Source organism: Trachemys scripta, chromosome 7 (genome assembly GCF_013100865.1).
Source record: "Trachemys scripta elegans isolate TJP31775 chromosome 7, CAS_Tse_1.0, whole genome shotgun sequence".
Classification (NCBI taxonomy): domain Eukaryota; kingdom Metazoa; phylum Chordata; order Testudines; family Emydidae; genus Trachemys; species Trachemys scripta.
Window position 1 is genome coordinate 255,839 of NC_048304.1, and position 20,454 is coordinate 276,292.

The 20,454-nt window shown below is 44.9% G+C and overlaps 1 protein-coding gene across 11 annotated transcripts in view; it reads left to right on the top strand.

Annotated features, from left to right (window-relative positions):
- The window catches only part of PLXNB1 (plexin B1), a 211,514-nt gene extending 191,301 nt beyond the window's left edge, over positions 1–20,213 (top strand). For all 11 annotated transcript variants that reach the window (XM_034775817.1, XM_034775825.1, XM_034775826.1 and 8 more), the window contains 6 exons: positions 10,755–10,915; positions 12,973–13,120; positions 13,472–13,536; positions 13,643–13,718; positions 14,263–14,337; positions 15,826–20,213. In XM_034775817.1, the coding sequence (XP_034631708.1) occupies positions 10,755–10,915; positions 12,973–13,120; positions 13,472–13,536; positions 13,643–13,718; positions 14,263–14,337; positions 15,826–15,930 (630 nt within the window). In that variant the 3' untranslated portion in view covers positions 15,931–20,213. The remainder of the gene's footprint in view (positions 1–10,754; positions 10,916–12,972; positions 13,121–13,471; positions 13,537–13,642; positions 13,719–14,262; positions 14,338–15,825) is intronic.
- The last annotated feature ends 241 nt before the right edge of the window (positions 20,214–20,454 follow it).

Here is a 20,454-nt window from a genome sequence, read left to right on the forward strand (position 1 = left end):
ATATGCATCCGAAGAAGTGGGCTGTAGTCCACGAAAGCTTATGCTCTAATAAATTTGTTAGTCTCTAAGGTGCCACAAGTACTCCTGTTCTTCTTTTTGCGGATACAGACTAACACGGCTGTTACTCTGAAACCTGTTAAAAGGAGATGTGCCTTAGCCACAGGTACTGCATAGAAACTGACAGAATTATGGATGACTAGAATCATAGAATATCAGGGTTGGAAGGGACCTCAGGAGGTCATCTACCCTGTTTCCCCGAAAATAAGACATCCTCCGAAAATAAGGCCTACTTACAGTTTTGCCTCTCGTTGTAATATAAGGCATCCCCCCGATAATAAGACCTCCCCGATAATAAGGCATCCACCGATAATAAGGCATTTTTCATTTCTGAAAAATAAGACATCCCCTGAAAATAAGACCTAGCGCATCTTTGGGAGCAAAAATTAATATAAGACACTGTCTTATTTTCGGGGAAACAGGGTAGTCCAACCCCCTGCTCAAAGCAGGACCAATTCCCAACTAAATCATCCCAGCCAGGGCTTTGTCAAGCCTGACCTTAAAAACCTCTAAGAAAGGAGTTTCCACCACCTCCCTAGGTAACCCATTCCAGTGCTTCAGCACCCTCCTAGTGAAATAGTGTTTCCTAATATCCAACCTAGACCTCCCCCACTGCAACTTGAGACCATTACTCCTTGTTTTGTCATCTGGTGCCACTGAGAACAGCCGAGCTCCATCCTCTTTGGAACTCCCCTTCAGGTAGTTGAAGGCTGCTATCAAATCCCCCCCTCATTCTTCTCTTCTGGAGACTAAACAATCCCAGTTCCCTCAGCCTCTCCTCATAAGTCATGTGCTCCAGACCCCTAATCATTTTTGTTGCCCTCTGCTGAACTCTTTCCAATTTTTCCACATCCTTCTTGTAGTGTGGGGCCCAAAACTGGACACACTACTCCAGATGAGGCCTCACCAATGTCGAATAAAGGGGAACGATCACGTTCCTCGATCTACTGGCAATGCCCCTACTTATACAGCCCAAAATGCCGTTTGCCTTCTTGGCAACAAGAGCACACTGTTGACTCATATCCAGCTTCTCGTCCACTGTGACCCCTAGGTCCTTTTCTGCAGAACTGCTACCTAGCCATTCGGTCCCTAGTCTGTAGCAGTGCATGGGATTTTTCCGTCCTAAGTGCAGGACTCTGCACTTGTCCTTGTTGAATCTCATCAGGTTTCTTTTGGCCCAATCCTCTAATTTGTCTAGGTCCCTCTGTATCTGATCCCTATCCTCTAGTGTATCTACCACGCCTCCTAGTTTAGTGTCATCTGCAAACTTGCTGAGAGTGCAGTCCACACCATCTTCCAGATCATTAATAAAGATATTAAACAAAACCAGCCCCAAGACCGACCCCTGGGGCACTCCGCTTGAAACCGGCTGCCAACTAGACATGGAGCCATTGATCACTACCCGTTGAGCCCAACGATCTAGCCAGCTTTCTATCCACCTTACAGTCCATTCATCCAGCCCATACTTCTTTAACTTGCTGGCAAGAATACTGTGGGAGACCGTATCAAAAGCTTTGCTGAAGTCAAGGAATAACACATCCACTGCTTTCCCCTCATCCACAGAGCCAGTTATCTCATCATAGAAGGCAATTAGGTTAGTCAGGCACGACTTCCCCTTGGTGAATCCATGCTGACTGTTCCTGATCACTTTCCTCTCCCCTAAGTGTTTCATAATTGATTCCTTGAGGACCTGCTCCATGATTTTTCCGGGGACTGAGGTGAGGCTGACTGGCCTGTAGTTCCCCGGATCCTCCTTCTTCCCTTTTTTAAAGATGGGCACTACATTAGCCTTTTTCCAGTCATCTGGGACCTCCCCCGATCGCCATGAGTTTTCAAAAATAATGGCTCTGCAATCTCACCCGCCAACTCCTTTAGCACCCTCGGATGCAGCGCATCCGGCCCCATGGACTTGTGCACGTCCAGTTTTTCTAAATAGTCCCGAACCACTTCTTTCTCCACAGAGGGCTGGTCACCTTCTCACCATATTGTGCTGCCCAGTGCAGCAGTCTGGGAGCTGACCTTGTTTGTGAAGACAGAGGCAAAAAAAGCATTGAGTACGTTAGCTTTTTCCACATCCTCGGTCACTAGGTTGCTCCCTCATTCAGTAAGGGGTCCACACTTTCCTTGACTTTCTTCTTGTTGCTAACGTACCTGAAGAAACCCTTCTTGTTACTCTTAACATCTCTTGCTAGCTGCAACTCCAAGTGTGATTTGGCCTTCCTGATTTCACTCCTGCATGCCTGAGCAATATTTTTATACTCCTCCCTGGTCATTTGTCCAATCTTCCACTTCTTGTAAGCTTCTTTTGTGCGTTTAAGATCAGCAAGGATTTCATTGTTTAGCCAGGCTGGTTGCCTGCCATATTTACTATTCTTTCTACACATCGGGATGGTTTTTCCAGGGACTGAGGTGAGGCTGACTGGCCTGTAGTTCCCTGGATCTTCCTTCTTCCCTTTTTTAAAGATGGGCACTACATTAGCTTTTTTCCAGTCATCCGGGACCTCCCCCGATCGCCATGAGTTTTCAAAAATAATGGCCAATGGCTCTGCAAACTCATCCGCCAACTCCTTTAGCACCCTCGGATGCAGTGCATCTGGCCCCATGGACTTGTGCACGTCCAATTTTTCTAAATAGTCCTGTCATAACTATAAAAGGGAGGGGTAACAGCTCTCCTGTGTACAGTACTATAAAATCCCTCCTGGCCAGAGACTCCAAAATCCTTTTACCTGTAAAGGGTTAAGAAGCTCGGGTAACCTGGCTGACACCTGACCCAAAGGACCAATAAGGGGACAAGATACTTTCAAATCTTGGGGGGGGGGGAGGGGGGAAGGCTTTTCTTTGTGCTCTTTGTTTGGGAAGTCGTTCGCTCTTGGGACTGAGAGGGACCAGACATCAATCCAGGTTCTCCACATCTTTCTAAACAAGTCTCTCCTATTTCAAACTTGTAAGTAAATAGCCAGGCAAGGCGTGTTAGTTTTCCTTTGTTTTCTCAACTTGTAAATGTACCTTTTACTAGAGTGTTTCTCTCTGTTTGCTGTACTTTGAACCTGAGGCTAGAGGGGGGTCCTCTGAGCTCTTTAACTTTGATTACCCTGTAAAGTTATTTTCCATACTGATTTTACAGAGATGATTTTTACCTTTTTTCTTTAATTAAAAGCCTTCTTTTTAAGAACCTGATTGATTTCTCCTTGTTTTAAGATCCAAGGGGTTTGGATCTTGATCCACCAGGAGTTGGTGGGAGGAAGGAGGGGAATGGTTAATTTCTCCTTGTTTTAAGATCCAAGGGGTTTGGATCTGTATTCTCCAGGGAATTGGTAAAGAGTTTCTCAAGGCTTCCCAGGGAAGGGAATCCACTTGGGAATGGTGGCAGCAGACCAGATCTAAGCTGGTAGTTAAGCTTAGCAGTTTTCATGCAGGCCCCCACATTTGTACCCTAAAGTTCACAGTGGGGAAGCAGCCTTGACAAGTCCCGAACCACTTCTTTCTCCACAGAGGGCTGGTCACCTTCTCCCCATACTGTGCTGCCCAGTGCAGCAGTCTGGGAGCTGACCTAGTTCGTGAAGACAGAGGCAAAAAAAATCATTGAGTACATTAGCTTTTTCCAGATCCTCGGTCACTAGGTTGCCTCTCTCATTCAGTAAGGGGCCCACACTTTCCTTGACTTTCTTCTTGTTGATAACATACCTGAAGAAACCCTTCTTGTTACTCTTAACATCCCTTGCTAGCTGCAACTCCAAGTGTGATTTGGCCTCCCTGATTTCACTCCTGCATGCCTGAGCAATATTTTTATACTCCTCCCTGGTCATCTGTCCAATCTTCCACTTCTTGTGAGCTTCTTTTTTTGTGTTTAAGATCAGCAAGGATTTCACTGTTTAGCCAAGCTGGTCGCCTGCCATATTTACTATTCTTTCTCACATCGGGATGGTTTGTTCCTGCAACCGCAATAAGGATTCTTTAAAATACAGCCAGCTCTCCTGAACCCCTTTGCCCTTCATGTTATTCTTCCAGGGGATCCTGCCCATCTGTTCCCTGAGGGAGTCAAAGTCTGCTTTTCTGAAGTCCAGGGTCCATATTCTGCTGCTCTCCTTTCTTCCTTGTGTTAGGATCCTGAACTCAACCATCTCATGGTCACTGCCTCCCAGGTTCCCGTCCACTTTTGCTTCCCCTACTAATTCTTCCCTGTTTGTGAGCAGCAGGTCAAGAAAAGCTCTGCCCCTAGTTGGTTCCTCCAGCACTTGCACCAGGAAATTGTCCCCTTCACTTTCCAAAAACTTCCTGGATTGTCTGTGCACCGCTGTATTGCTCTCCCAGTAGATATCAGGGTGATTAAAGTCTCCCATGAGAACCAGGGCCTGTGATCTAGCAACTTCTGCTAGTTGCCAGAAGAAAGCCTCGTCCACCTCATCCCCCTGGTCTGGTGGTCTATAGCAGACTCAAACCACGACATCACCCTTGTTGCTCACACTTCTCAACTTTATCCAGAGACTCTCAGGTTTTTCTGCAGTTTCATACCGGAGCTCTGAGCAGTTATACTCCTCTCTTACATACAACGTAACTCCCCCACCTTTTCTGCCCTGCCTGTCCTTCCTGAACAGTTTATATCCATCCATGATAGTACTCCAGTCATGTGAGTTATCCCACCAGTCTCTGTTATTCCCATCGCATCATAGTTCCCTGACTGTGCCAGGACTTCCAGTTCTCCCTGCTTGTTTCCCAGGCTTCTTGCATTTGTGTATAGGCACTTAAGATAACTCATCCATCGTCCCTCTTTCTCAGTATGAGACAGGAGTCCTCCCCTCTTGCGCTCTCCTGCTTGTGCTTCCTCCCAGGATCCCATTTCCCCACTTACCTCAGGGCTTCGGTCTCCTTCCCCCAGTGAACCTAGTTTAAACCCCTCCTCGCTAGGTTAGCCAGCCTGCTGGCGAAGATTCTCTTCCCTCTCTTTGTTAGGTGGAGCCCGTCTCTGCCTAGCACTCCTCCTTCTTGGAACACCATCCCATGGTCGAAGAATCCAAAGCCTTCTCTCCGTAACCACCTGCGTAGCCATTCGTTGACTTCCACAATTTGACGGTCTCTACCCAGGCCTTTTCCTTGCACAGGGAGGATGGACGAGAACACCACTTGCGCCTCAAACTCCTTTATCCTTCTAAAATCACTACTTTTGGTACCCCAGTGAAAATTTATCACACCAGTATACTAACAGTATTACCTTATGGTCTGGAAGCAGCTGTATTAAATTAAACAGACATCAGAAGGCTGGATGTAGTGGAGAGGAGAGTTCTTCAAAAGATGAGCAGGTTTAAAGTGGAATGATTTAAAGACACATGAAGAAATTAGGAGAGTAGAATGTGAAATCAGGGTATGGGATTGGCTGCAATCAAAAAGAGATGATGGTAAAGAAACTGCAGAAGAAAAACATGACAGGATGCCAAAGATGATAATGCAAACCCAACCAAGGTCAATCCAAACTAGAGGCCAACCACCAACTAGATGGAGGGACACCATACATAGGGATGTGACGATGCTGGGCTTAATGGAGGAACAAGCCATGGACAAGAATGAATTGTGACACTATACTGCTCCCCATGCCTGTAAAGATGTTGTGGGATGAAAAGAAATGTCAACACAGGATAACCCCAATAGCTCTTCATCTTCCAGGAGCCAGCAATGATTTAGAGAAAATCCATTGCCAACCATGAGTGGAGCTCTATAGAGCTTCACCCTAGTATCACAAAACCAAGGTCAGATACTTCAACCAGATAACAAATCATTGTATCAATCAGCCAATATCCAGGCTGTCTGAGTGCTACTGACAGATTGCGCTACAAGATATCCTACTGCAAAGAAGAAAGTTCTCCATGAGGAAGATTTACTCCTTTAAATGGAAAGGATTTTTAATTTTGGGTAGCCCAACACAACCATGAACCATTGAAAGCCTCGGTACCTAAAATCCTCGATTTATATTCTGCATTTTTGAAACACTCTGGATGCTTGTTCAGCTCATTCGAAGTCCATCTTGCAGCAATCTCAGCATACCCCTCACCCATGTAGTCATGTTCTTTTTTTTTTTTTCTGTATCCCACAGTATCTAGATTTCTACTTGCTTATCCACCAGTCAGAGAACCCCCTCTGACCTGGGATCTTAATATTGTCTTTACAAGCCCCATGGAGCCTCCTTTGAACCTCTCTCTGTGTGCTCTTTATAGCACCTTACTCTCAGGACCGCCTTTTTGCTCACCATAACATCAGCCAGATGGGTTAGTGAATTTGCATTGCTCATGGCTGACCCTCCTTACTCAACATTCCAGAAGGCAGTGGTGACACGTCATTCCCAGTTTTTCCTAAAGTTGTCAGACCTCCTCTGAAATGAATCTCTTAATCTCCTGCTTTCTTTTCCAAACCCCATTCCTCTCCAGGGACAAACTAACTTCACACCTGGGATGTTTCACGAGCCTTGTTCTGTTATCGGAAAAGGACAAAGCCCTTCAGACAGACTCCTTGTCTTGTTGCCATCTCTGGTGCCTCTCAGGGGCAGGCCGTCTCCCAGAGAATACTTCCGTGGATTACCCGGTGTATTTCAATCGGCTATCACCTGGCTGCTACCCTTCAAACATCAGAGCTCATTCCAGTAGAACACAGGCTGCCTCTTCTGCCTTCTTCAGCTATCTGAACCCAACAAGGCAGCTACATGGAGTCAGCCCCGTGCTGCTGTTAACCACTATGCCCTTGACCTGGGGCAAGATGAGATGCCAGATTTGTTAGGTAGCATCACAGTCAAGGTTCAGTCAGTGTCAGTTTGGACGCCTCAGTGTCACCTTCCAGATGGGCCACTGCTCATCAGTCACCTAGGAAGAGATCCACATGGACGTGTACTTGAACTGAAAACAGTTACTTATCTGACTGCTTTGACATGTCATCCTCCCAGATCCCAAGGCCCGCCCTCCAGCCCTGCTTTTTGCTAGCCTTTTTTCCTGCCATTCTGAATTAGTGACAGAACTGAGTGATGGTTGTAGCTGCTCTGCCCTTGATGGCCTCGGGTGGGAGACCGGGGCACGAGGACACGAATGGTGCAGGCATAGTTGAACAGACACTTCTGTTCAAATGTTCTGATCTCCAATTCATGGGGCACATGCGTACCTACAGTGGGATCCATGTGGACAACAGCCTCTCATTGAAGGTAAGTGACCATTCTTTGTAGATGGGAACTGAGTGTAGCCTTTTTTATTTCATTTAAAGTGAATTTTGTAATGCAGTATTACTCTACCGTGGGTTCAGCTCTGGTGGCTCTCATACTCGCATTCTTAATGATATTCTTAAGTTCTGATGGCTGCCTTGCTAATTGATCAGCAGTAGAGGGATGGTTCCTGCTGGAGTTTCCTCTAGGAATCTTAATTTTCCTAATCTGGGCACCCTCTTTTTTATAATGTGATTTTGACTATATCTCATTAGCATTTATGCACATAGTGTACCTGCAGTTAGGGCATGTGTTAGAAAAATGTGATTACCAGGTATCTTGTAAGCAAAAAAATTACTCTTACTGTTAATTTTTCACACTATTGGTACATCTTTTCCTATAATCTTGTGGCATAGGGTCATTCTTTGGTCACTTATTTATGTCAAGCATTTCTTAAGTCTATGGCCTAGTATGGCTAAGCTAAAATCTCACAGGCCTCACCCTGTAGGCCTTACATTTCAGCCCTACTTACTTAGATACCTAATACATAATTATCCCTTCTGACTACTGATCAATCTTATATTTCTATAATTCTACAATTTAAATCTATTTGGCATACAATGATTATATATGATATTTTAGTTAATCGTAACATCGCACAATAAATGAACAATAAACTAAAATCATTGGCTACATGAGACACAGTGAGACTAGTGTCTTGCACAGGGATTCTGTGACATGGCTGGGAAAATAATCTCTTGAGTCTGTCCAGTGCCTTAAACACAAGTCCACCCTTCCTCACGTGCACCCAGTTGTGGAAGGTTGTGTTTCCTTGTTCTTAGCTTACAGAAATAAAGACATGCTCAGCAAAGAATCCTGATTTTTTTTTCCCCTCCCTCATCCTTTCCCCAATAACAGTCGTCTTTACTGAGTTCAGTCTGGATTTCACTCAGACCATAGTATGGAAAATCCTCTCCTCGTTGCATCTGAAGAAGGACCCTTTCCCCTCCTTATTCAGCTTGACCTATGAGCAGGCTTCAGCATGTGGACTGTCAGGAGCGCCGCCAGCTTTTCTGCCGCCTTAGGTCCCATCCCGAAATGCCGCCCCCCACAGAGGCGGCGGAAGGTGCCGCCACCGAAATACCGCCACGATCGCTGCCCCCCAAATTGTAGCGGTCGCCTAATGGGTTGCGCCGGCCCTGTGGACTGCACCATCTTGCTGGTTACTTTTGTTATGGGCCATCTCTGATTTCTTCCTATCATGGTTCTGCTCACTTTACCCACCCTCAGACACTTCCTCTGGTTTCCCAGCCATTTGAGGATCAAGTTTAATATTCCCCTTGCATATAATCTGGTTCTGATTTGATGGGAGGGCTACTTCTGAATGAAGGGAAGTGACCTGCAATGAGCTGAAAACAATTGAGCCAAATCAATTGGGATGGAAGAATTTAATCAGAAAAATGGGAATAATTGGGAATTGCTTAAGAACACTTTACTAGATGCTCAAAAGCCACAGTCAAGGAAGAAGCCTGTACTAGTTAAAGAATTGACTAGGTTTAGAGGGGAAGTGAAGGCAGCTATAAAAAATTAAACAATAATATATAGCAAATGGAAGAAAGGGGAAATTGATAGTAATGAATATAAATCAAAAGCTGGGACTTGTAGAAAACTGACAAGAGAAGCAAAGGGACATGAGGAAAAATCTATGGCCAGCAGAGTTAAGGACAGTAAGGAGTTTTTTAAGTATATTAGGAACAAAAAGAATCATAACAATGGTATTACTAGATGGAAATGGTAGAATTATGACTAGTAATCCAGAAAAGGAAGCAGTGTTCAATAACACATTTTTGTTCTGTATTGGGGGAAAAAACAGATGATGTCATATCATATGATAACACTTTCTATTCCACAAGTATCTCAGGAGGATGTTAAAGAACAGCTATTAAAATTACACATTTAAATGAGTAGGTCCAGATAACTTGCATCCAAGGGTTTTAAAAGAGGTGTCTGAGGAGCTCGATGGACTGGTAGTGTTGATTTTTTTTTCAGTAAGACTTGGAACACTGGGAAAGTTCCAGAAGACTGGAAGAATGTCAGTATTTAAAAAGAGCAAAAGGGATGATCCAGGTAATTATAGGCCTGCCTGTCTGACGTTGCTCCCAGGAAAGAAAATGGAGCTGCTGATACAGGACTAGATTAAGAAAGAATTGAAGGAGGGTAATATAATTAATGCCAATCAAGATGAGTTTATGGAAAATAGATCCTTTTAAACAAATCTGATTTTTTTTTAATAAGATTACAAGTTTGGTTGATAAAGGTAACAGTGTTAGACTTGGTACCACATGACATTTTGATTGGTTGGGGGGGAACTAGAAAGATATAAAATTAACATGGCACACATTAAATGGATTAACAGATGGCTAGCTCTTAGGCCACCAAATGTAATTGTAAATAGAGAATCGTCATTGAGTAGGTGTATTTCCAGTGGATCCTGCAGGAATCAGTTCTTGGCCCTACGCTATTTAAAATTTTTATCGGTGACCTAGAAGAAAACATAAAATCATTACTGATGAGGTTTTCAGATTTCCGAAAAAATTGGGGAATGGTAAATCATGAGGACAGGTCACTGATTCAGAGTGATCTGGATTGGTTGGTAAGCTGTGCTTAAGCAAACAACATGCATTTTAATGTGGCTAAATGTAAATATATACGTGAAGGAACGAAGAATGTGAGCCATACTCATAAGATGGGGGACTATCCTGGGACACAGTGACTCTGAAAAAGATTTGGGGTCATGATGGATAATCAGCTGAACCTGAGCTCCCAGTGCAACGCTGTGGCCAAAAGGGTTAATGTGATCCTGGGATGCATAAACAGGGGAATTTTGAGTAGGAGAAGAGAGGTTATTTTACATCTATATTTGTCACTGGTGTGACTGCTGCTGAAATACTGTGTCCAGTTCTAGTGCCCAGAATTCAAGAAGTCTGTGGATAAATTGGAGAGGATTCAGTGAAGAGCCACAAAAATGATGAAATAATTAGAAAACATGCCTTATAGTGATAGCTTGAGCTCCTTGAGTCTATTTGGCTTAACAAAGAGAAGGCGTCTTGATTACAGTCTATAAGTACTTACATGGGGAACAAATATGTGATATTAGGCTCTTCAGTCTATCAGAGAAAGGTCTAACACAATCCAATGGCTGGAAGGTGAAACTAGACTGAAAAGTGTACATTTTTAACCGTGAGGGTGATTAACCATTGGAACAGTTTACCAAGGCTTGTAGTGGATTCTCTATCACTGGCAATTTTTAAATTAAGATTGGATTTTTTTCCATAAAATCTGCTCTAGGAATTACATTGAGGAAGTTCTCTGGCCTATGTTACACAGGAGGTCAGACTAGGTGATCACAATGATCACTTCTGGCCATGGATTCTATGAAAACCTTTTCCCTACCCAGGCGCTAAAATATTTTTTTACATTCTTCCTATTCATTTTGCATTATCTTTGTTTGGCTTGTCCACAGGGGACCCTGCAGAAGTTTGTGGATGACTTGTTCCAGGTAATCCTCAGCACCAGCCGCCCTGTCCCTCTGGCTGTCAAATATTTCTTTGACCTGTTAGATGACCAAGCAATGCATCATGGAATCCTGGATCCTGAGACCATTCATATCTGGAAGACAAATAGGTATGGAGCCAAAGTTGCAGCCTGACACTTCCCTAGAGCAGAGAATCCCAAACTGTGGTCCCTGGAGTACTTGCTGGTGGTGACATGGTGCTGGCAGCTCCTATTTCCATTGGAGAGAAAGAGAGAGATGGATTGGGGGAGGTGAAATGTAGAGTAGTGTGTGTGAAACTACCTTTGTTCTTCTTTGAGTATATGTCCCTATTGGTGCTCTACTGTAGGATGAGTGCACCCATGCACTGTCGATCGGAGATTTTAGTTAGCAGTGTCTATAGGTCCACACCTAGACACTAGACATCCTCGTGCTCTGTTGTGAGCATATATAGGGAGGCGCAAACTCGCTACCACTCCAGTTCCTTCTCAGCCACCTTTGTCTCGAGACAGTTCAGAGTAGTGCCCACTGCTTTTGTAGCTTCTTTGTCGTTTTAGGCTTAGTTTGTTTCTCTCAGCTCTTTGGTGGTATATGCTGTCAGTGAAAGATTGTGACAGGTGCACATCAAATTCTCTCACAACACTTTAAGGAACTTCCGTTTTGAGTCTATGGCTACGTATTCATTCCTCTGCTACTTGTTCAAAACATCGTTTATGGTAGCCATCACGTCGGGCAGAATGATGGGCAAGCTAGGGGATTGCTAATCTCACCTCCCCCATCATCACTAAATTCTACAATGGTAAGGTGATCCTATGCCTTCATCCTCTCTTCTGCCAAGGCATCTGTGGTCATCACTGAACTGGTTTTGAACAGGACAGGGCAACTGTGCAGCCAGTGATTCGCTGCAATCTCTTTAAATGTTTTTTTTTAATGACCCACGATGCAGCTGTGGTAAACATCAGACTATGTTGTATATCCTTGATGAGTGCTCGCTGACTTATTTTGATGGTGGGCTACCAGATCTCCACCTGGCTGATGATGATGCCATCAAATGACTGGGCACATTGCACGTACGGTGATATATTTCTTCTCTTCGTGCCTAAGGTCTCCTCAGAGTTTCATGTCAATCAGGACATTTGACTTCGTGTTTTTTACCCAAAGCTTCGTTCTTTGAGGGAAAAAGTTAGTCTCCATATTCTGGATGTAAGGCAAGCACTTACCTTGGCAGAACTAAGCCTTTCAGGTTCCTTTGCTAATAGGAAGAGAGGCCAGCTGAGCTCAACTCAGAGACTGTGTGTGGGTATCCAGGTGTATGCTAGCTTGCTATGAAGCTTCCGAGGTGGATCCTACTCCGGGAGTGACTGGTCATTCGATCCGGGCTCAGTTCACCTTGATAGCCCTTCTCAATACAGGGCTATCACAGGCAGGCACAGACTCTGCTAACTAAAATCTTCAATGGAGCGCACAAGGGTGTGCAAATCTTAGTGGAGCACTCATAGGGACAAAATATGTTGAACTTAAGTTACTGAACAGGTAAGTAATTTCTCCTTCAGAGGACAAAGCACTTAGTGCACTAAAGACAGCTATAAATTCAGGCGTACTGCCCTGCATGCGAGGAAGGGCATTAAGTGGTGGTGAGTGAGATGGGGAAGGTGCTCAAGAGACAGTATCTCTGTAAAGATGTGGTCTGCACTAGGAAAGTTGGAGAACCACAACCCTAGATCTATCTTGAGATGTGTTTGTAAAAGAGGAGATTAGTGACTCAGCAGTACAGTAAGATGGGGTTTCCTGATTTGCAGAATGGCCTTATTAACCCTCACAGCTCCAGATCTCAGCCTGCAGCTTTTGATGTGCATGTGGCTGTCCATAGACTCTGGGTTTGAGACAAGCCTATCAGGATGGCTTTTCTGGGAATGTGATGTGATAAAAGTTAAACTTCTCACAGCAAAAGGGATTCTGCTTTCTGAGAGGCTCATCTGTGCCTTTTTCTGAATGCACAGCACTGGCCGCTGGGTCTTCCATTAGATTTAATCTCTGTGGCCAGTTGTCAGTGGCTTGGGAACCTTTCTGTTCTAGCTGAATTGGGAACTCCATGCTGATGTTGAAGTGCTTTGAAATAAGCAGGGGTAGTATCTTCTTTGAGGGCATGATACTCATCTCTGCCTCTCCTCATCTTTCCTCTTTGCAGCCTGCCCCTCAGGTTCTGGATCAACATAATCAAAAATCCACAGTTTGTGTTTGATGTGCAGACATCGGACAATGTAGATGCTGTGCTCCTGGTCATTGCCCAGACCTTCATGGATTCCTGTACTATTGCTGACCACAAGCTGGGGCGGGTAAGCATGGAGGTGAAGTGAAGCAGCCAGTGTGTGCAGCACAGTGAGATTTTGAACTCCCCACTCTGGAGGTGGCAGGGAATGGTCCCTAGTCTGTGCTCATGTTGAGAAATGTTTGCATAACTGGCAACCCTTGTGGGTACCTGGAGCCTGGGGCAGGGCCTCCCTGCCCCTGTTGCGGGAGGGGATTGCCTCTTCTCTGCACATCTTGTAGGGAAGGGACAGGTTCTGTCCACCTCTGTGAGAGTAGAGAAGGGACAGAGGCTGCCTGCCCCCGTGGGAACCCGGCGTTTGTCTCCTCTCCCTGGTCTTGGTTTCTGTAACCTGTCAATCTGTTTCTGGCCTTTAAAGGACTCGCCAATCAACAAGCTGCTCTATGCCCGGGACATTCCTCGCTACAAGCAGATGGTAGAAAGGTAAAGTCTGAGTGAGCAGGTGGGGACAGCTGGGTTGTTTGGCAGGGGGAGGAGGCAGCAGAGGAGCAGATACCACATTAACTGCCCATGCGTTCCCATTGCGTAGGTACTATGCGGACATTCGCCAGACCATCTCCGCCAGTGACCAGGAAATGAACTCTGCCCTGGCTGAGCTGTCAAGGGTAAATAAAGCAACTTATTTCAGAAATCAGTGCATTTTCCATTGGGTCCCACAGGGTGGGCAGTCTGCCTCCCTGACACAGGGTCTGCATTAGCCTTTTTCCCTAGAATATCCCACTAGAATTCCAGTGTTAGTGTTGGCAGGGGCCAGACATTTTAACCACTGCATCATGACTTGGCTCACAGGAGGTCTAGACCACATGGCGGTTAAAAAACAGTGGCTGCTGGTGTCTTGTCTGTGCTAGCCCCAACACCATTGCTAGCACCAATGGAAAGTTTTAGGGGGAAAAAGACCAGTGTAGCTAAAGCTTCTGAGTGCAGGAGCAACTGGGTCTCTTCTCCCTTTCCCCTTAAATGTGATCCATGCGTGCCACTATTACTTTCTAGGTTTTTCTCTAAATCCCTTTGCCTTTGCTCCCAAGCTGGCTTTAGAGGCTTTCTGGAGCTTTACCCACTGAGCTCCCAGGGCAGCAGAATTTGGGTGAACAATTGTCTTGGTGTTGCCCAGAGATTTTGGCTAATTATATGTTTGTTATATTACCATAGAATTACTCAGGTGAACTCAATTCCGTGGTGGCTCTGCATGAACTCTACAAATACATCAACAAGTACTATGACCAGGTGAGTGCAGCTCTGGCTTACTGGTTGGCTTACCTCAGTGGGCGATTTCAGACACATCCCTCTCCGCCGTTATCTTATGCTTGCCCTTCATAGGTTCATCTAGTCCTGTCTCGTGTTGGATTTGTGAACAAAGAAATTAAAGAAATTAATAGTTAAGGACATCATAAATATTCCACTGCCCTCATAGTACATAGGCCCATATTTTTAAAGGTATCTAGGCAATACTGCGCTCAGTGTTGCAACACTTGGTGACTGAAGTGCTCAAATCTCACTTTCAAACATGCTTTAGGTACTTAGAGTCTAAATCCCTTTTGAAAATGAGGTTTAGACTCCTAAATCAGGTGGTGCAGTGCTGAGTGCAGCAATGCCTAAACACATTTAAAAATCTAGGCCAGATTAATTGACCTCATCAAATAGGAAGAAATGTATATTTTGTCACAACAAAAGAGCCTTCACTCTCACCCAGGGATTGTCAATATTGATGTGTTTTTGTTATCTTGATTTTTTTTTTTTGGTATCTAAATATTTTAGTTTAAGGCATAGCTTAAAAGGGAAATATGATCAGTTAAAATATTTATTAATTAACAATAGAAGTATTTGAGATTGCAGTTTCTTGATATTGTTATGTGTATTTTAATAGGTAAAGTGTACAATATAGATTTGTATGGTGAAAATTATGCATGAGGACTTACATTTGAGACTGTTTAATGTTTACATATTTAATTTTTGTTTCTTTCTCAGAGGGCTTTGTGTTATTTGAGATTACTGATAAAAGAATATTATCTACTTTGGGGAAGAGTTAAGGCTGTTTTGCTGTAATGAAACATGCATTTCTTTGTACTTAATGAGAATAATGACTTTGTTACATTTTCAGTGTAAGTAGTATGCATTTCCATGTGTCTAACTGTTAAGGAAATGATGTTAGACAAGGTGGGTGAGGTAATATCTTTTATTGGACCAACTTCTGTTTGGTGAGCTTAAGTATGAAAGCTTGTCTCTCTCACCAATCAGAAATTGGCCCAATAAAAGATGTTACCTCACCCTAATATGCTGGGACCAGCATGGCTACAGTAACACTACAAACAACAGAGGAAATGATCTGTCAAGTGACTACTCTATTATTACTTAGCAGTTTTTATTGGCTGTTTTAAAATGAAGATTTTTTGCCTTTGGCACCCCCCCTTGGTTTTTGCATAACTTTTTTCTGTAGGTAAACAAAATTATTAAAAAAAAAAAACAATAAAAGGGATGAGCATTGTTTGTGGGAGAGAAGTGGGTGATAGCACAGAGGAAAACATAGGGTGCCCAGAGGGGACTACCACTGGGATGACAAGGCTGCAGGGGGTCCCTCTGAGACATACTGTCACTGTGGATCCCAATACCCATAGCTGCAACAGAGTTGAGGCTTGCCCTCAGCCAGGAGAATCTGCTGCTAATAGTATTCTGTGCACAAAGGAGGTTGCCAGTGAGCTCTGAGTCTTGTTGCAGATCATCACAGCCTTGGAAGAAGACCCAACAGCCCAGAAGATGCAGCTGGGATACCGACTGCAGCAGATCGCAGCTGCTGTGGAGAACAAAGTCACTGATTTGTGACCCAGACAAACAGACTGTGATGCTCTTGGGTAGCTGAACAGAGGTGGATAGTGCTGCTCATTGGAACTTCATAACTACACACAAGGTGTCCCACTGCCTTTGGAACCAGACACTCTGGGGAGCTGGCATGTGACACAGGAGGAGGTGGCCAAGAAAATGCAAAGTACAAACGTCCTTACATCTCAGAGAATATTTTTTTACAGATTTTTTTTTCCTTTTTAAGAATGTACTTTAAACTCTGGGAGTTTCTACAAACCACAGTGTGAGAGAGAGAGACCAGGCACCTTCTTCCCACACGTTGTGAATGTGCCAAGTTTCCAAACAATATTGCCAAGGAGCTGGATAACACAAGAGCTTCAGAACAAAGCTAAAGACCATACATGGCTTCATGTGAGCCTCTAGCCTCATTTTGGTACTAGCACCAGGGATGGGAGAGACTAGTGCTGTGCCTGCTACCCTGAACATTGTATAACCACCACTACTATGATGGCAATAGCCCAGGCTACTGCAGTCATGGTAGTGCTGGACAGTGAGTGTGTGAGCTTCCTGAGCCCTCATGGAACTAGCTGGGGCATTAGGACTGATGTAGCCTGTTAGAGAGTTTACCACACCTGGGCCAATCCCTAGGGACCAGAGTGTACTCCTCCAGCATACAGCCCTAGAAACAACCCCCTGCAGTGTAGCCCACCAGTTCCATGCCTGAACTGAGGAGCATCTCCCACAGCATGGCCATCAGCGCACTGGAGGGGTTGCGCCTGGCACCCTGAAATACTGAATGTAGGGATGAGAAATAGACTGGAGGGGAGATGAGAAAAGTCACTTGGTCCCAGGATTCTAGTCTTCCTCACTGCTTGTCTGCGACTCATGCTAATGAGACTAACGTGCTCACCAGTTCCAAATGTTGACCCAGTAGGCTCAACCTAGTCTTAGTGTAAGCAGGCACCATGCTACTGACATCTATGGAGCCATACTCCCTTTCCCCTGGACTGAATTTAGCATGGCTTGGGGAGAGGGCAAGGTGAACTTACTGAAGTGCCTCTAACCTAGATGTATGTCTGGCCCTCTGGTTCTCTGTGGTCAGATGCTGTCCTGCCACTTGGAAAGCACAGTGAAGGCCTTGTACCTATTTCCTTTCTCTGGCTTGTAGCCATTTTGGTACTCTGAACTTGATCTGTAAATACCCTCAAAATTACAAAGTATTCACATGCTCAAGGGGAATGTTAATTTTGTTTTTCTGAGACAATTCTTCACTTGGATGAGCATCTCCTTGAACATTGTCATCATCACAAACTCCCTGGGCTAAGCACTGCCCGTGTCAAACTGCTTCTGCCTAGTCTCTGCCCCACTGGGCGGATCGGGGGCTTCTGACTTTTTCAGAAACATCTGGAGTTTCACAATAACAATTGGCTTTTCCCCAAGTTTCCCACTAAGCTGAAATGGTTCAAGGCTCAATCTCACAGCCAGATATACCTTCCTCACCTTTATCTCGGCCTATAATGAAACTCCAAATACTCCCCTGAAGCTGAATGTCTTCTCAAATTCTCCTGTGTGGCTCCAATTTAGTGACCTCCTGCCCACTTAAAATCTTAGTGGAAATCCTGAACTGTCGCCACAGCCCCCAAAAGAGCAGAGCAAAGGAACCAAGCGCCCAGGCACCCCAATGGATGAGCACCAGGAGAGGGGACCAAACAGCGACCATGCTCTATAAATTGACCAGCCCCTCTGGCAGGGGTCCCTCTTTCCAAATTGAATGGAACCAAACTCAGGCTGTGCCCTAGACCCTCCCAACCTTGTCCTGAGTTTGGTTCCATCCTCTCAGAGAGGACTAAAGGAGTTCCCCTCCCTCCGCACCTAAGCAGGGCTTGAGGTAATGCTTGCTTCCTTGCTGCTCAGAGGGGAGAGATTTCTCTCTTTCATTCCCCCAGCCATGTCTCCCGAACTGAGCACGTGGGGGAGTGTCTTTGGTTTCCTCTTACCCACTTGTCCCCGTCTGTGGAGCCAGGAATAGCTCCCGTGCTGAATGACACCAGCCCTGCGTAGCTCAAACAGACCATGTACAGAGCACAACTTCGACTGCCAATCCACTCCTTTTGCCTGGAACTGCTGATCACATGGAGACGGCTAGACTCCAGTAGAAAAATATGGTGTCTCGGTTGTTGTTTGTGTTACCTGGAGGCACCAGCCAGATGAGAGCCTTGTTGGGCTGAGCCGTGTGCAGTCACACAATAAAAAACAGCCCCGGCCCCAGAGAATTTACAAGCCTAGGTTCAGGCAAAACTTAATAGGCAGGTGAAACAAACGTGGGAGGGAGGATGGATGGGTAAGAGTGATGATCCCATCTGTGCAGTGCCAAGCAAACCTCCCAGAGTTGGGGAGCATGAGATTCAAAACTCTTTTGGCATCTGTCTATAACTTTTCCAACCAGACACCAAGAGCTGGCATACTTTCCTCCGCTGTTTGTGGCCCAGCAGTGCCTTTGCCTCTCCCACATTTTGGAAAATCTTTTCTCTGCGCTCTCACAAAGTCCTGCCAGTCAATTTGAGAGGAGAGGAATTCTCTTGTTTATCCAGGATTTACATTAACCTGAAGTCATGTGCTGGTCTCTGTGACCAACCTCTGCCTGCCAACTGTTGGCTCCTAGTTGATCCATCAGCTTCTCCCCTTGAATTTGCCTGCCAGAGCATGATGGCAACACAGGTCAAGGAGCGTACGCCTTTGTCTGTGTACCTTGGCCAGGACTGAGGTGGGTGTCGGTACCATTCAGTACCTCTCCGTGGAGATAACAGATTTCTTGTTTCTCCAGGGACGTGCATGTGATTTACCCATATAACAATAATATTAACAAAAAGAAGAGTCATTTAAAAACACTGCAAAAATGGTGTCAAAAGAAAATAAACTGCTTAACATCTCCAGATTGACCCATCTCAGCTTAGTCACAGTGAAAACAGAAAAGTTGATAGCATACATTTCTCCTCCAATCTGTCACCATCACACTGTCAGATACCAACTCCCTCTTGCTGTATCCTGGACCCACTTTTTAACGTCCCTGTGACTTGGTCAGTTTGCAGGTTCAGACATGCCCCTTCTGATCTCTCCATTCGTGCCTCTCCCACATGGTAGAGTCCATTACCTCAACAGGGTGAGGTTTCATTAATGCTTATACAAAAGTCTTTAATAAGAATTCCTGTTTGGGGGAGGAAGGGGGGTAGATTCCTAATTATCTCTGGGAGGTTCCACCTAGCCTTCCTATCTCCATGGTTGCTGTGTCAAAAGCCCCAGGGATTTGTATTTCCTTAGATCGCCTTTGGACATGTACCATGTTCCTACAGGACATAGCTTCTAAAGGAGCTGGTCATGCCCTCCTGCTGCATACTCCTAGTCTCTGTCTCTGCAGGACACAGAGATAGCTCTTTACATTTGTTTTATTAATTTCTTGCCACGAAACATAACTTTTTGACAGACCTTAGAGCCTCTCTCTCAGATATGAAGTGATTTTTGCCTGGGGGAGGAGGAGGAGAAGTTAGCTTTCAGCTGTCAGAATAGGGGAGGGGAAACTGAAATGGTAATCAGTGTTGAGATATAAATGGTCATCAATAGATTTCAGTTACCCCCCCCCTTTGTGATGAATAGGGGTTCCTGGCACCTTACATGATGAGACCCTACAGTTTGTCTCTCCAGCTTCAGATTCAAGCCGGCCACAGGTTTGGGGGTCACATTCAGAAGTTTTTCTTTACAACCATAAGCGCTTAAACATGTAGAATGAAAGCCTAAATTCTGCAGAAACTGATGGGATCTGGTTCAGTGAAGCACCATGTGCTGCCTCAATCTGATCCCTGGTTCCCGTTAGATGTCACTTTTTGGTGCCTTTCTCCCTGGGCTGATTTCTCTGGGTTTTCAGGACACCAGGTGCATTTGCTTGGTTTTTTCTGCCTCTTTGGCGGTGGGAGGGCTGTACATACACGTCCTCTCTTGACTGACAATTTTGTATTTTCTAGTTGTGGCCTGGCCAGCCCCACGTCGACATCCTACCCCTTCTTTTTCAGTTCTTGGAGCTCCCAGCATGCTCTCTTTCTCAACAAATTGGAATTAATAATTAATATAAAAAGCTTGAAAATATGAATGTTGTTACATAGTGTAATAACTGTAGATACTATTGTGAGATGTAGGAATCTATTGGTGATACAAGAGGTTATGTCTGTAAATAATCAGTTTAGAACCCAAATGATTTTAATAAAGAGAGAATTCTTACATGAGTGATTCAATAAACATTAATATACAACATGGAATGGGTGTCATGGTTTTGTGTCTTCAAATAATTTGGCTGCTACTTATGCTCCAAAATATGATGACCTGAAGTCAGCACTAAAACATTGAGACATCTGTACCAGGCAACATCCACACAATCTCCACATTCAGTGTTAAGCACACTACTGCTGCCTAAGGCAGCATTTCTCAAACTGGGGTCCGTGGGCCCCTCGATCAACTCCTCCCCCTTCCTCCCAACACCTCTTTAACACCGGGGAA